The sequence below is a fragment of the Lolium rigidum genome, chromosome 4 (assembly GCF_022539505.1).
Source record: "Lolium rigidum isolate FL_2022 chromosome 4, APGP_CSIRO_Lrig_0.1, whole genome shotgun sequence".
NCBI classification, from domain to species: Eukaryota; Viridiplantae; Streptophyta; class Magnoliopsida; order Poales; family Poaceae; genus Lolium; species Lolium rigidum.
This window is the reverse complement of record NC_061511.1, coordinates 243598793-243612658: the sequence shown is the minus strand read 5'-3', so window position 1 is coordinate 243612658 and position 13866 is coordinate 243598793. Positions and strand designations below refer to the sequence as shown.

Below are 13866 nucleotides of genomic sequence, written 5' to 3'. Positions count from 1 at the left end.
GTGATGGCGACGGAAGTCCTGGCGGTTCCAACCTCCACGCCGGAAGCGGCGGAGGTCGTCGCGCACATGGCGCTGGAAGCGCCGGATTCCTCCCACAGTCCCACACCATGGCGGCGGTGGCGAGCGACGAAGCGACGACCACGGCCTTCGGCGCGAAGGAGGCGAAGAAGCAGGTACATCGGAACTCGAGGCATGGTTCCGATTCTCACCTTTTCCTCTGTTCTTCTCCTCCTATTCTTCTCGATCTCGAATCGCTCAGATGTAGAGCGTGCTGATAACGTGTTTTGAGTAATCGGGAGAGAATCGAGCGAGAGAGACAATGAATCAATCAGTGTTTATTCCATTGATGAACAACTATTTATACAAGGTGAAACGTCGCCTTACAAATCAACCGTCGGGGACGGTTTCTACTCGTGGGAGCACCGTGACGGTTGCCGAAGCAACCGCACAGGATATTACATAGGGAGGATTATCCCTTTAATTATTGAACTAATTTTTTTTTTTTGAAGCTAGGCAAAAGCTTTGCCTTTTATATTGATATAGAAGGAGCAAATACAGGGGCCTAGGCCATCCGAAAAAAAAGAAAACAACTAATTAAGAAACTATATCCGCCAGATGTTTAGCACCCGCCAAAATCCAAATCTTGCTCTCTTCCTTGATCTTATCCACGACGGCCATGGGCATGGAGGCCTTGTTGTTGAAAATCCTGTCATTTCTTTCCTTCCATAGCTCCCAAGTTATGAGGGTTACCGCAGTTTTTAGCCCCTGCGGGTGGGCGGTCGGCGACCCCGTGATAGCATGCCAGTAATGCAGGACGGTCTCGCGGCCCGACCCCAGATCATACAACAACGATGGGCAGGAAAGCCAGCTGGCGGCTTGCTGCCAAACGCGCTTGGAGTAGCGACACTCAAAAAGAATGTGCCTAGCAGTTTCGGGCTGACACTTGCAGAGTTGGCAGGTTGGCTGGTGAGGCCAACCACGGATCGCAAGGCGGTCAGAGGTCCAAAGCCTATTCTGGACAGCCAGCCAGGCGAAGAAGCGGCATTTTGGAGGGGCCCACACTTTCCAAACAATGTTCTTGAAGGAGCAAGGAACTGATCCCATGAACTGGGCCTTGTAGGCTGAAACGGTGGTGTAGGTGCCGCTATGAGTGAGGGTCCAGGAGATGGAGTCCTAATTATTGAACTAATTAAATCCTAACAATCTTTTCCAGCTTCACACTCTACACAACCTCATACACTTCGGACATCGTATCTGAGAGATAATGCAAGCCTTTTTTTACCTTACCAAAACTGACAACGTGAAGTCCCTGATCAATGGTTTGCACCCTCACTCTTCCAAGCATTGCAAATTTGCAATCCTGCACTTCAACTAAAACTTCTTCAACCCAACTAGCTTAGCTGATTAACGTGTAGACAACCATATGCATTGTACCGAACCATCACCTCGTCCTATAAAATTCCATCGTCTTCGGCACATAACCTCAGCACCAAGTATTCAAGTATACCAAAAACAAGAAAAACAAGCTAGCTAGCTTGAAAAATATGGGCAAGTTCGTCTTCCTCGCGGTGTTCTTTGCGGCCCTGATGGCCGTCTCCGTCGCCCAAGGGGTATCCGAGCAGAGCTTCAGGGACATGCAGTGCCGGCGCGAGGTCAAGGAAAAGCCGCTCCACGCGTGTCAGCAGATCCTGCACCAGCATCTGACCGGTGGCGGGCACGAGGGTGCCGTCAGCGTCCGGCCGTTACAGAAGGAGTGGGACACCAGGGAGCGCTGCTGCCGGCAGCTCCAGGGCGTCAGCCGCGGGTGCCGCTGCTCCGCCATTCGTGGCATGGTGAGGGACTACGAGCAGGCCATGCCGCCGCTGGGACAAGGGCGCCGCGGCTCGCCGGGGGAGCAGCCGGAGCAGGGATACTGCGGTGGCGAGACAGCAGAACACCATCAGCAGGGAGGAGGTTGCGATCAGCAAGGACAGGTGCTCCGCCACGAGAGGCCCCCACGGCAGCAGCAGGGGGAGGTGGGACAACATGGAGAAGCTGTGCTCTACGGTGAGACGTCAAGGCGTCAGCAAGGAGAGATTTTGTCCCGGCAGGTCGGTCGCGTGGGGCTTATGAAGGGGCGCCGGTACGCGGCCGGGCTACCGATCGGGTGCCAGATTGAGCCCATGGAGTGCAGCGTCTTCTCCGCCGACCAGTATTAGGCTAGCTGAGTGATCTATGCAACGTGTTAGCCCCGATAATAAGTGTGATGTGTATGTTCGTTCATGCCAAATAACGATCATAAAGACATGAATTCCTTTGTTACCGACTTTATTTACACCACATGCGTGGACAGGGATATATCCTTAGCCTTTAGAATCTACTCCTCCGTTTCTTTCTACAAGACATTTGGCAAGCAAATTTAACCTGCCAAAACGTTTTATAAAGGGAACACAGGAAGAATATTCCTAATGTCAGATGAGGGTTTTTTGTGGATCTAAGGGGTTGTACGAAATAATACTGCCGCCTAAAACTGGAGTAGTATAAAAGATAGTATTGGAAAAACCGGAATAGTACTAATACATGCATGGTTAAAATCAGAAACGTATCAATGGCAAAGAAACAAATTCCATGAAAAGCCGAAGACCTCCTAATTGAAGCTTGCATCGTATAGATGCGCTGCAGTTCAAGGCAGTGCTCAACTGAAGCTGCCGGAGCTATTAGATCTTGGCTTACGAAAGCTAGAGCTAACTAACAGAATACAATTTGACGGATGCCATTTGTTTGAGAAAGGTGGCTATGCTAGTTCGAGGCATATGTGTGAGCTGGCCTAATAAGGGTTTTTAGGCGTATGTATAAGATGTCTTGCTGCAAGGATTAGACAGATAACACAAAATTGGCAGATGGTCCAAAATTCTGTTTTACAAACTCCAAATCCTCTCTACTTTTTAACTCTTGGAAGCATTGTGCTCCTGCGCCTCTCCAACTGATTTTGTCTGATCATGCTGCTTCTAAATGTTAGCTAACCTCGCCGTGCACACAACCAAGTTCCTGAACCTTCACCTCGTTCCTATAAAAACCCAACCAATCTCCACAATCTCATCATCACCAAGAGCATTGAGCTCTACAAACAAGAGGTTAATCATTAGCAGTCCACACAAAATGGCTAGGTTAGCCTTCTTCGCGGTGGTCCTCGCAGTCCTCCTAGCCCATTCCGCCGCTGAAGGGGATAACATCCTGCGGCTGCCCTCCACCGCTCAAGGGCATAATGTCCAGCAGCTGCCGTGCCAACTTCAGCTCCAGCAGAGCTCACTCGAGGCGTGCCGGCGAGTCGTGGACCAGCAGCTAGCCACTCAGAGCCCCTTCTTCCTCTCGCCACAAGCTCTCACCCCCAACTGGGTGCAGGCGCAATGCTGCCTGCAGCTCCGGGACATTAGCCGCGAGTGCCTTGCCACCGCCATCCGCCAGATCGTGAGCCAATACGAGCATCAATCCGTGGTACCACTCGGAGGAGGATCGTTCCAACCTAGCGAAACTTTTCCGCAGCAGCCAGGGCAAGGGTGGTACCTCCCCGGCCAGACTTTTCCGCAGCAGCCAGGGCAAGGGTGGCACCTCCCCGGACAATCTTTCCCGCAGCAACCAGGGCAAGGGTGGTACCTCCCCGGCCAATCTTTCCCGCAGCAGCCAGGGAAAGGGTGGTACCTCCCCGGCCAATCTTTCCCGCAGCAGCCAGGGCAAGGGTGGTACCTCCCCGGCCAATCTTTCCCGCAGCAGCCAGGGCAAGGGTGGTACCTCCCCGGCCAATCTTTCCCGCAGCAGCCAGGACAAGGGTGGTACCTCCCCGGCCAAACTTTCCCGCAGCAGCCAGGGCAAGGGTGGTACCTCCCCGGCCAATCTTTTCCGTTGCAGCAACAACCAGGATCCTATTGCCCCAGCCAAACATTTCCGCATCAGCAACAGCCAGGGTCATACCGCCCCGGCCAAACTTTTACTCACCAGCAACAACAGAAGCCCTTTGGCTCCATTGAACAGGGCAAGCTAGTAGCCGGACAAGAGTCATCCGGCGAGGCCGCACAACATCAAGAGCAAGGGACATCCTCCACCAGCGAAGCTTTCCCACCACAACAGCAGGGAGAACTGTCCTTCGGTGAGTCGACCATGAAGCAGCAGCAGGGAAGCCAGGATCCCTCCCACGTGCACAACGACATTTACAGCCAAGCCGTGCAGCCAACCCAACATGAGATGGGCGAGACCATGCCACAACAGGAGGTACAAGGTCAGTACTGCGGCAAACAAAGTCAGACGGGATTCGGTGGGTCTTCATCTCCATCTATTTCTGGCACCGACCAGCAGGCAGCCCGCCTGAAGATACAACTGGAGGTGGTCGCTACGGCGCGGCAGATCGCAGCGCAGTTGCCAGTCATCTGCCGGCTCGAGGGCTATTCCTTACTAAGCTAGAACTCTCCTTACTCGAATGTTGCCTGGGCATGCATGCATGCACCCCTAGCTTGATAATAAACGTGACGTATGGTCACTGTGTTTGATGCAAGTATAATAAGAGCCCAAGAATAATGTGCAACGAAATGCTTCTCCAAATATGGTGCTATATTATATGGGATGTATGCCTCAACTCATTCTCAGCCAATGGTTGTAAACAAGCTCCGACTATCTCCACTCCAATGAATAATGCTTACAAAATTAGTCATTGGCCAAACTTTACTAGGTTTGACCAAACATATAGAAAATTATATCAACAGCTACGATATAAAACAAATACATTGTGAAGAGAGAGAATTCCGTTTTTACCCCCTATTTTGTCAATTTTGACACTAATTACCCAATTAACTGAAGGAATTCGTAGCATAGAAAAAAATCCTACCGCAAGAACGAATAACAAGCCAAGATCCAATCTAGAAGATGGTAGCAACGAGAAGATCATGAGACTAACCCTCGAAGATTTCTAAAGCCTACGGGATTAGATCTCTTTGTTGCAGAAGTCGATCACTTGCCACTTTCGAAAGCGCGTAGAAGATCTTGACGGTGCCACAGTCGGGCAGCACCTCCGTACTTGGTCACACGTTCGGTGTTGATGACGACGTCCTTCTCCCTGTTCCAGCGGGCAGCGGAAGTAGTAGATCCTCCTCGGAATCCCGACAGCACGACGGCGTGGTGGCGGTGGTGGTGGAGAACTCCGGCAGGGCTTCACCTAAGCGCTACGGGAGGTGTATGAGGAGGGAGGTGTGCTAGGGTTTGGGAGAGAGGGGGTAGGGGCGCCGGCCAGGGGCCTCCCTATGGTGGTGCGGCCAAGTACAAGGCTGCCCCCTCCCTCTCCTCCTCATTATATAGGTGGAACCCCAAGGGTTTGCCCAAAGTCTTCGAATAAGACCCCAATTCAAAAACTGCCATATGGACAAAACCTAGAGGGACAGGGACTCTCCCCTTCCCCCTTTGTTGGCCGGCCAAGGAGGTGGAGTCCTCCATGGACTCCGCCCTCCCACTTGGTTGGCTGGTTGGGTTTGGTGGAGTCCAACCGGGACTCCACCTTTCATGGTGATGTCATCCGGAAGGTTCTAGAACATTCTAGCACCTTCCATAAATGCACCGGATCATTTCCAAACTTGGAAAGTGACTTCCTATATATGAATCTTATTCTCCGGAACATTCCAGACCTCCTCGTGATGTCCTGGATCTCATCTGAGACTCCGAACAAAATTCGAACTCCATTCCATATTCCATATCTACTTAAAACGACATCAAACCTTAAGTGTGTCACCCTACGGTTCGTGAACTATGCAGACATGGTCGAGACTCCTCTCCGACCAATAACCAATAGAGGGATCTGGATATCCATAATGGCTCCCACACATTCAACGATAACTTAGTGATCGATTGAACCATTTACATATGATACCGATTCCTTTTGTCACGCGATATTTTACTTGTCCGAGGTTTGATCATCGGTATCTCCATACCTCGTTCAACCTCGTTTCCGACAAGTACTCTTTATTCGTACCGTGGCATGTCATCTCTTGTGACCAAGTCACATGCTTGCAAGCTAATCAGACGACATTCCACCGAGAGGGCCCAGAGTATATATATCCGTCATCGGGATGGACAAATCCCACTCTTGATCCATATGCCTCAACTCATACTTTCCGAATACTTAATCCCACCTTTATAACCACCCATTTACGCAGTGGCGTTTGATGTAATCAAAGTACCCTTCTGGTATAAGTGATTTGCATGATCTCATGGTCGAAGGACTAGGTAACTATGTATCGAAAGCTTATAGCAAATTGAACTTAATGACGTGATCTTATGCTACGCTTATTTGGGTGTGTCCATTATATCATTCATCTAATGACATAACCTTGTTATTACTTTGACTTGAATCACAACCGAGTTGTGGGAATGACACTAATGTTCCCACATGAGTAAGTTTAGACAACTAAAGAGTCTTTGACTAGTAAGTGTTTCTGAAACAAAACTAGCTTTGTGCAAATAAACCTAGAAGCTTAGAACCATGATTAGAGCTATTAGTACTTCTATTAGTGATAGTTTGAGAGTACTTTAAAAGTACTCAAGGCTTTGTCCCTGGCTATTCAAATGGCCAGACTATGAAGAGGAGCCCCAGTACCAGGAAGATGGACAGCAGGACGTCTATGATAACTAGGATCACCTCCTGACGTCAAGCGTTGCCTCTGGAACAGATGGACCGCTACTGCGTTTCTTCCGCAGTGTGTTTTGTAATTGATCCTTAGATCAACTGTTGTTGTGTAAGACTTGGATCATGAGATCCTTTGTTGTAAGACGATTATGGTTTGTAATGAATGATGTTCCGTGATATCAATCTATTATGTCTCGCAAAAACAATATTCCTGGGATTGTGATGCATGGCATAATAGGCATCTGGAATTAAAAATCCGGGTGTTGACAAGTTGGTATCAGAGCCATTGTTTGACCTTAGGAGGCCCTAGTTAGAATGGACGTCTGCAAAACTTAGTTTCAAAACAAATGAAGGGAATATTTATGAAAACTTATTCACACTCTTACCCTTGAGATCTTTTTCAAAATGAGAAATCCATGCCCTACTTTTCCTTGTAATTCTACATAAAGTTTTCACACACTTGTTTACTTCTTTAACTTACTCATCCTAATTGCTCACAGATGGAGTACCACTATGAGTCCTATCAGCTTGGCCACGGAGGAGACCTAATGTTCGAGAAGGATTTGGAGAAGCTAGTTGAATATTTAGGACACCCGTATCCCGAGTTCTTTGGAGTGCCACTCAATAATCAGTCGGGAAGACAACCTCAATGGGAAGTTACTGCAGATCTGAGAGGAAAGCTGGAAGCCCCAATGTGGGAAACCATATGGTTTTCTGTAAGGGGAAACACTTGGATGGAGGGAATAGCCAAAGCCATGCAAGAAGCACTTGCTTGTCTGTGTGGACAGAATATGAACAAGATCAAGAACACTCGCTTCTTTTACTACCCAAGACATGACCCCATGGGAAGACCAATAACCATGCCACCGCACCCGAAGATGAACCACTATGTTGCATACCTGGACTTCATGTTGTACAAGACCCGCAAGGAGTTGGACAACGCCTGCGCCTTTCGCCAAGCACATTACCCATGAAGACGAAGAACCCACCATTCCGGATGAAGAGTAGTATCACTAGAACACTTGCGTAGGAGTGAGTTTGTATCCGTCCCATTTGTATCGTAGAACGAGGAAATGGTTCTTAAAACCATTGGTGTGTTAGTTTGTAATGTGTGTTGTTTGGAATGAATGAAAAAGTGTTGTCGGTTTTTACCACCTCAGCACTACTCAAGTTCTGAAACTTTTTAAACTTTAAACCAAACAAATCATAGAAAATTCCCTCTTATCTTATGATCTACCTCAATGTTCAGATGGCCCCTCCAACCCGCAACACCAACCAAGATGCAATGCTGCAGATGCTACAAATGATGATGGCAGATAGAGAAGTCGAAAGAGCTGAGCGAAAAGCTAACCTCGCTGCACTGCAGCAGATAGCCCAGAACAAACAAGGACATGGACATCAGGATCATCCTGGATGCAAGTTGAAGAATTTTCAGAATACTAATCCCCCGATGTTTAGCAAGACAGAAGAGCCCTTAGATGCAGATGACTGGCTCCAATCAATGGAGAACAACCTGGAAGTTGCAGGAGTTGAAGCTGCAGAGAAAGTACTATTTGCCACCCACTATCTGTCAGGACCTGCCAGAGCCTGGTGGAACAGTTCCCATGCAATGAATGTCGGACAAATGATGACTTGGGAGGACTTCAAGCTCAAGCTCAGCAAGTACCATGTGCCACCGGGTCTGATCAAGAAGATGAGTGATGAGTTCCGCGAACTCAAGCAAGGAAGGATGTCCATGGTGGAATACCGTGACAGGTTCCTTACTTTGTCTAGGTACGCCCCGGACGAGACAAACACCAATGAAAATAAGAAAGGAAGATTTCTGAATGGACTGCATGATGAGATGCAGATAGTGTTAGTGAACATTCCGTTTGCTGACCTGGAAGCCTTAGTTGACTCAGCCATCCAGATGGAAGGAAAGCTCCACCAAGCCAATGAGAACCGCAAGCGCAGAATGATGAATGAGAATGAACCCATGAATAAACCAAGGTATCGCCCCAACTCAAGTGGAGGATTTGCCTCAAGACCCAACAAGCCACCTGTTTCAACGTTTCGTTCAAACTTCATCAACCCCAATGGAGGCAACAACAACAACAACAACAACAACAACAACAACAACAACAACAACCACAACAACAACAACAACAACAACAACAACAACAACAACAACAACAACAACAACAACAACAACAACAACAACAACAACAACAACAACAACAACAACAACAACAACCATAATGGTAACACCAAAAACCCCAACACTGCCCCAAGGACTGGAAGCAATGTTGTACCCATTGCCCCAAAGGACAAGTCAACCGTGACCTGCTATGAATGTGGAGTTACTGGTCATTACTCCAATGAGTGCCCCAAGAAACTGGCGAAGACTGCCCCCAATACCGCTGCACCTGCCCAACAACAGCGCCGCTTCGCAACTAGAAGGAACCCGAACAACCGCAACGGCCGTCTCTACCACATGAGTGCAACAAAAGCCTAGGAAGCACCCATTGCCATGCAAAGTATGTTTTCCTGTTAACCCATTTGCCCAATCTCTCTTAGGTTCCTAACTTTTCTTAAATCTTGGGACGAGATTTTGTTTAAGGGGGGAAGGTTTGTAACACCCCAAAATTTCAAAACAAAGAAAACTCCATTTCCCTATTTCCAAAATTTGGAGCCAACAAAAATTTTGAATTGTATTACCCTATGTGCATAATGTGCATGCATGTATGTGGTGATCCTTGCCATGTTTGTTTGTGTAAGTGTTGAGCGTGTTTGCTAAACCCTAAACCCTACCCTTTTCAAAACCAAAAGAGGAACAAAGAAAAGAAAACCAAATAGAAATAGAACCACATGTGAGCCTATGGCCATAATTGCAAACCTTGGCCTATGCCATGATCTACCTTGTTTCAATTATGTGAAACACTCAATAAACTCAAAAGAATCCATTTTGGTCCAAGAAAATCAAAACAAAGGAAAAGAAAATGAAAAATCCAAGTCACATATGATAATGGTCATATGTGACAATTTTAACATGTTACCCACTTTGAGCCCTTGTGGTTATTCTTTTCTAAACTAAACTTTCCCATTTCTTTGCACCTCATCCAAGAGCACATCAAGGTGATCACTTTGGAGCTTGCCAACCTTGCAGAAGCATTTTCAAATTCTTATAAATGGCATGCAAAGTTGCAACTTTGAAACAGATTCTAGATCATCCCCAAATTTGATTTTCACAAAACCTTTCCAAATTTCAAACCAAGACCACCAGGAGATGCCAAACATTATTAGAGAAACACCCATAAAATAGTTTGGCAAAATTCAAAATATTTTCTCTTGCGGCCATTCTGTCGAACACTTGGTGCAGGTTTCAGCTATGTGCATACTCTCTATTATCCAGTGGGTTTTGGCCTAAACCATCACACTATTTGTCACCCACAACATCTCCTTGGACCCTGTGAGCAATTGCAAGCATTGGCACCAATGATCATGCATGATCATGGCCAGGACAAGCCCATGCCGTGAGCACCATGCCACTCTCCATGTCACCTCTCTCTCCATCCTTCTCTAGTTGACTTCATCATGTCCTGCAGCTTCCCCTCACCCTCCTGATCACGCTCGTGCATGCCATCGACCCAGGAGAGCATTACAACGATCAGCATAGTATGTGCCCACGACGCCCAGACGCTCCATGACGCGCATGGACGCCGACGCGTGCACGCAGAAGTCCACGCCCGTCCCCGTCCCCGTCGACTGAGACCTCCCCTTGACCTAAGCTTCTTCCCGTAGCCTCCCCTCAGCACCAGCAACCTCCAGGACATGGCCGTTTGGCCCGGAGCGCCCGATAGCAGTCGTCATCATCGCCGACCGCCGCCACTATTCTGCAAGGACACCGCACGACGCCCGTTGATTGAGAGCCCCATTCGCTGCAAGGAAACGTCTCTGACGCTCACCAGACGACGCTGGACCGTCCTGCGTCCTTGCCCTGCCCTTTTGCCGCCCGAAGAGAGCCCCTTCCCTACGCCGGCGAGGAAGCCCCGCAGGACCTCGCGACCCTATAAAAGGAGCACGCCCCGACCCTTCTCCAGCACACCAATCGACTCTCCTCCCCTCCCTGAGCACCCTCAACCTCTCGCCCTTCCACATTGCACCCTCCCTCGCCAGAATTTAGCCGGAGTTCACCGTGCAGTGGCCAGAAGGAGGCGATGATTCCGTCTACCTCAGCTCCTCCCTCGACCTTCGCTGACATCGCCGGAGCTTCCTCTGCTGTTTGCCCACCTCGCTGACCCCTCTGGACCCTGGTAAGGACCCTCCATGGACCCCCATGGCCGCCGGCTAGGGTTTGTGCTCGTCGGAGCTCGTCCCCGACGAGGATAACCTCTGGACCATTCGATCGTGTTATAATCCAATGGCAGCCGTTGCGTACCCCTTCGGTATGTTAAATAGAGACTGACGGGCGGGTCCTGCTGTCAGTACACTCGCGTCCCGCGTGGCAGCCCATCTGGGCCGGCCCGTTTTTCCTCTCTCTGGCCCGTTAGCGTTTCCCGCATGAGCCCAATAATTCAAATTCGATTTAGTTAGTTTAACCCAATTTCAAATACTGGCGCTTGATTCAAAATTCAATAGAACAAAATCTACTGAGCCAAAATTGATGAATTTTATATTTATGGAAAGCTTATGAAATTCCCTAACCAACCCCACTGGTCTCAACCTTTGTTTCGCTATAGAACACTTGCAATAAAAATAACAAGCCAGTAGGTTTTCAGATTTCAAACTTTTTTTATAAAATCAACCATAATGAATTTTAAGGTGATTCCAACTCTCAAAAATCACATTTCATATTGTGTTTCTGACTATGCAAAAATATGACATAGTCGTTTCATATGATCATGAGCTAGATTCAAATAATGGCTATGTAGTCATTTCTAGCTCATTTAAATTATTTCCAAAATGGTATTTAAAACCTATGAGGTATCGCCTCCATTTTAAATCACTTTCCCAAGTAATTCAATGTGGGGTGATGACATTAGTCTTCATGACCCCATATGTTATTACTTGAGAATATTAAATATTTTCAAAGAAGTATTTAAATGGTGTGAGATGAAGTATCTCATTTAAATCACTTTCCCAAATGGATAAAGATGAAGTGGTGACTTTGGTCAACATGATCTCATACTTTATTACTTGAGGAAATTAAATCTTAGTAATGTTCAGTGAGAAGAAATTACTTTCAAAGGAAATAAATGGAAACCCTAGTAGGTATTAAATCTTAGTATTTGTTTTTCAATGAGAGGAAATTATTTTTCCAACACTAAATAAAGAAAAACCCTAGTATGATGTTGAGTGATGATTGTGATGATAGATCATCTTGTATGAGCCATTATGGCCAAATAGTCTCCTTAAGTATTGTTTGGTGATTGTTACTTCGTATCCGTTTATAGACGCTAGTACCGAAGGCTACGAGGAGGAGGAAGTCTTCTACGAAGAAGAAGAGGAACACTTTGACCACTATACCACTCAAGGCAAGTTATTACCAATATAATATATTACTATGAGAAAGCTCTACTAGAGAAAGCCACCCTTGCAATATTCTTTTGTTTAAGGATTTATCCAAGCCCAAGTTTTTATCTTGCAATCTTTTACTTTGTTTACCAAAGCTTTTTCTTATAATTGATAATGGTCTAGAGGTAGCATACTACAAGAGTTTCAAACTTAGCCTAGAGAGCTAAAACTTAGTTAGCACCCCTCATGACTAGTTGCTAGTGCTAAAACTAAAATTGACTACTCTAGATGGGAACACTTGAGTCCAATGACTTTGAAAACCTTGGAATGATGAGTCATTCTATTGAAAGTTTTGAAGGTGAATATGAAATTTTGTGAACAATGTGGATCTTTGACAAAAACTGATGGTTGGGTTCGGATGCGATACCATTCCAATTTTTAAGTAATCCCACAATACCTGAATCTGAGTTCCCTCTGAACAAGCGTCATAGGGGTTACGCCGAGGTTGCCTCCGTAAAAAGTGAAATGACGTGAAATGAGGTGAATGTCCGACTCAAGCCCTTTGCAGTTCCCAGGATGGTGGTTTTCCATGGCTGGGAGGCCAAACTCATAGGGAGAGGTTCTTGTACTAGGGTATGTAATTGAAAGGTTATGATTGGTAGTCCGCACACTGAGTGTGATAAATCAGGGCCAGTTACCCCTGACGGATTATTGCAAATATTGTGGCACAAGTGTACGACCTCTGCAGAGTGTAAAACTATTCGAATAGCCGCGTCCGCGGTCATGGACAGTTGGAAAGGTCATACTGTTCCGTCATCAGAACTTTTCAAAATGTGACTGGTGACTTGTGACTTCAACTTGAAAATGTGACTTTGACTTGAATCACAACCGAGTTGTGGGAATGACACTAATATTCCCACATGATTAAGTTTAGACAACTAAAGAGTCTTTGACTAATAAGTGTTTCTGAAACAAAACTAGCTTTGTGCAAATAAACCTAGAAGCTTAGAACCATGATTAGAGCTATTAGTACTTCTATTAGTGATAGTTTGCGAGTACTTTAAAAGTACTCATGGCTTTGTCCATGGCTATTCAAATGGCCAGACTATGAAGAGGAGCCCCAGTACCAGGAAGATGGACAGCAGGACGTCTATCATAACTAGGATCACCTCTTGACGTCAAGCGTTGCCTGTGGAACAGATGGACAGCTACTACGTTTCTTCCGCTGTGTGTTTTGTAATTGATCCTTAGATCAACTGTTGTTGTAAGACTTGGATCATGAGATCCTTTGTTGTAAGACGATTATGGTTTGTAATGACTGATGTTCTGTGATATCAATCTATTATGTCTCGCAAAAACAATATTCCTGGCATTGCGACGCATGGCATAATAGGCATCTGGAATTAAAAATCCGGGTGTTGACAAGTAGACCAATCTCGTGTTTCCTTTTTCTTTTCCCTTTTTGTAGATCCTGCCGCCTTTTGCTGCTCCCGATGATTTGTATGGGCTCTCTAGGAGCCGTTTTTCTAAGGACTCTCTTTTATGTAATGTGCTGAATATAAATGTAAAAATGTGCCTTGCCGAATGATTCATGTCGATTTTTTCTTGTCTTCCAGTTGAATTTTGATAACTATACTAGAGTTGGACCTTCCAACGCTTCTCCTGCTACTTCTCATTCTGCTAGAGTACCTGCCGATGTTTCCTTGGATGTTTCATTGGGTCCTGACTCG

At 46.7% G+C, this 13866-nt stretch overlaps 1 protein-coding gene across 1 annotated transcript; it reads left to right on the top strand.

Moving 5' to 3' along the window:
- The first annotated feature begins 1544 nt into the window (after positions 1 to 1544).
- On the top strand, positions 1545 to 2198 carry LOC124648507 (19 kDa globulin-like). The gene has a single exon (XM_047188264.1). It carries the CDS (start codon positions 1545 to 1547, stop codon positions 2196 to 2198), a length of 654 nt encoding a protein of 217 aa, XP_047044220.1.
- The last annotated feature ends 11668 nt before the right edge of the window (positions 2199 to 13866 follow it).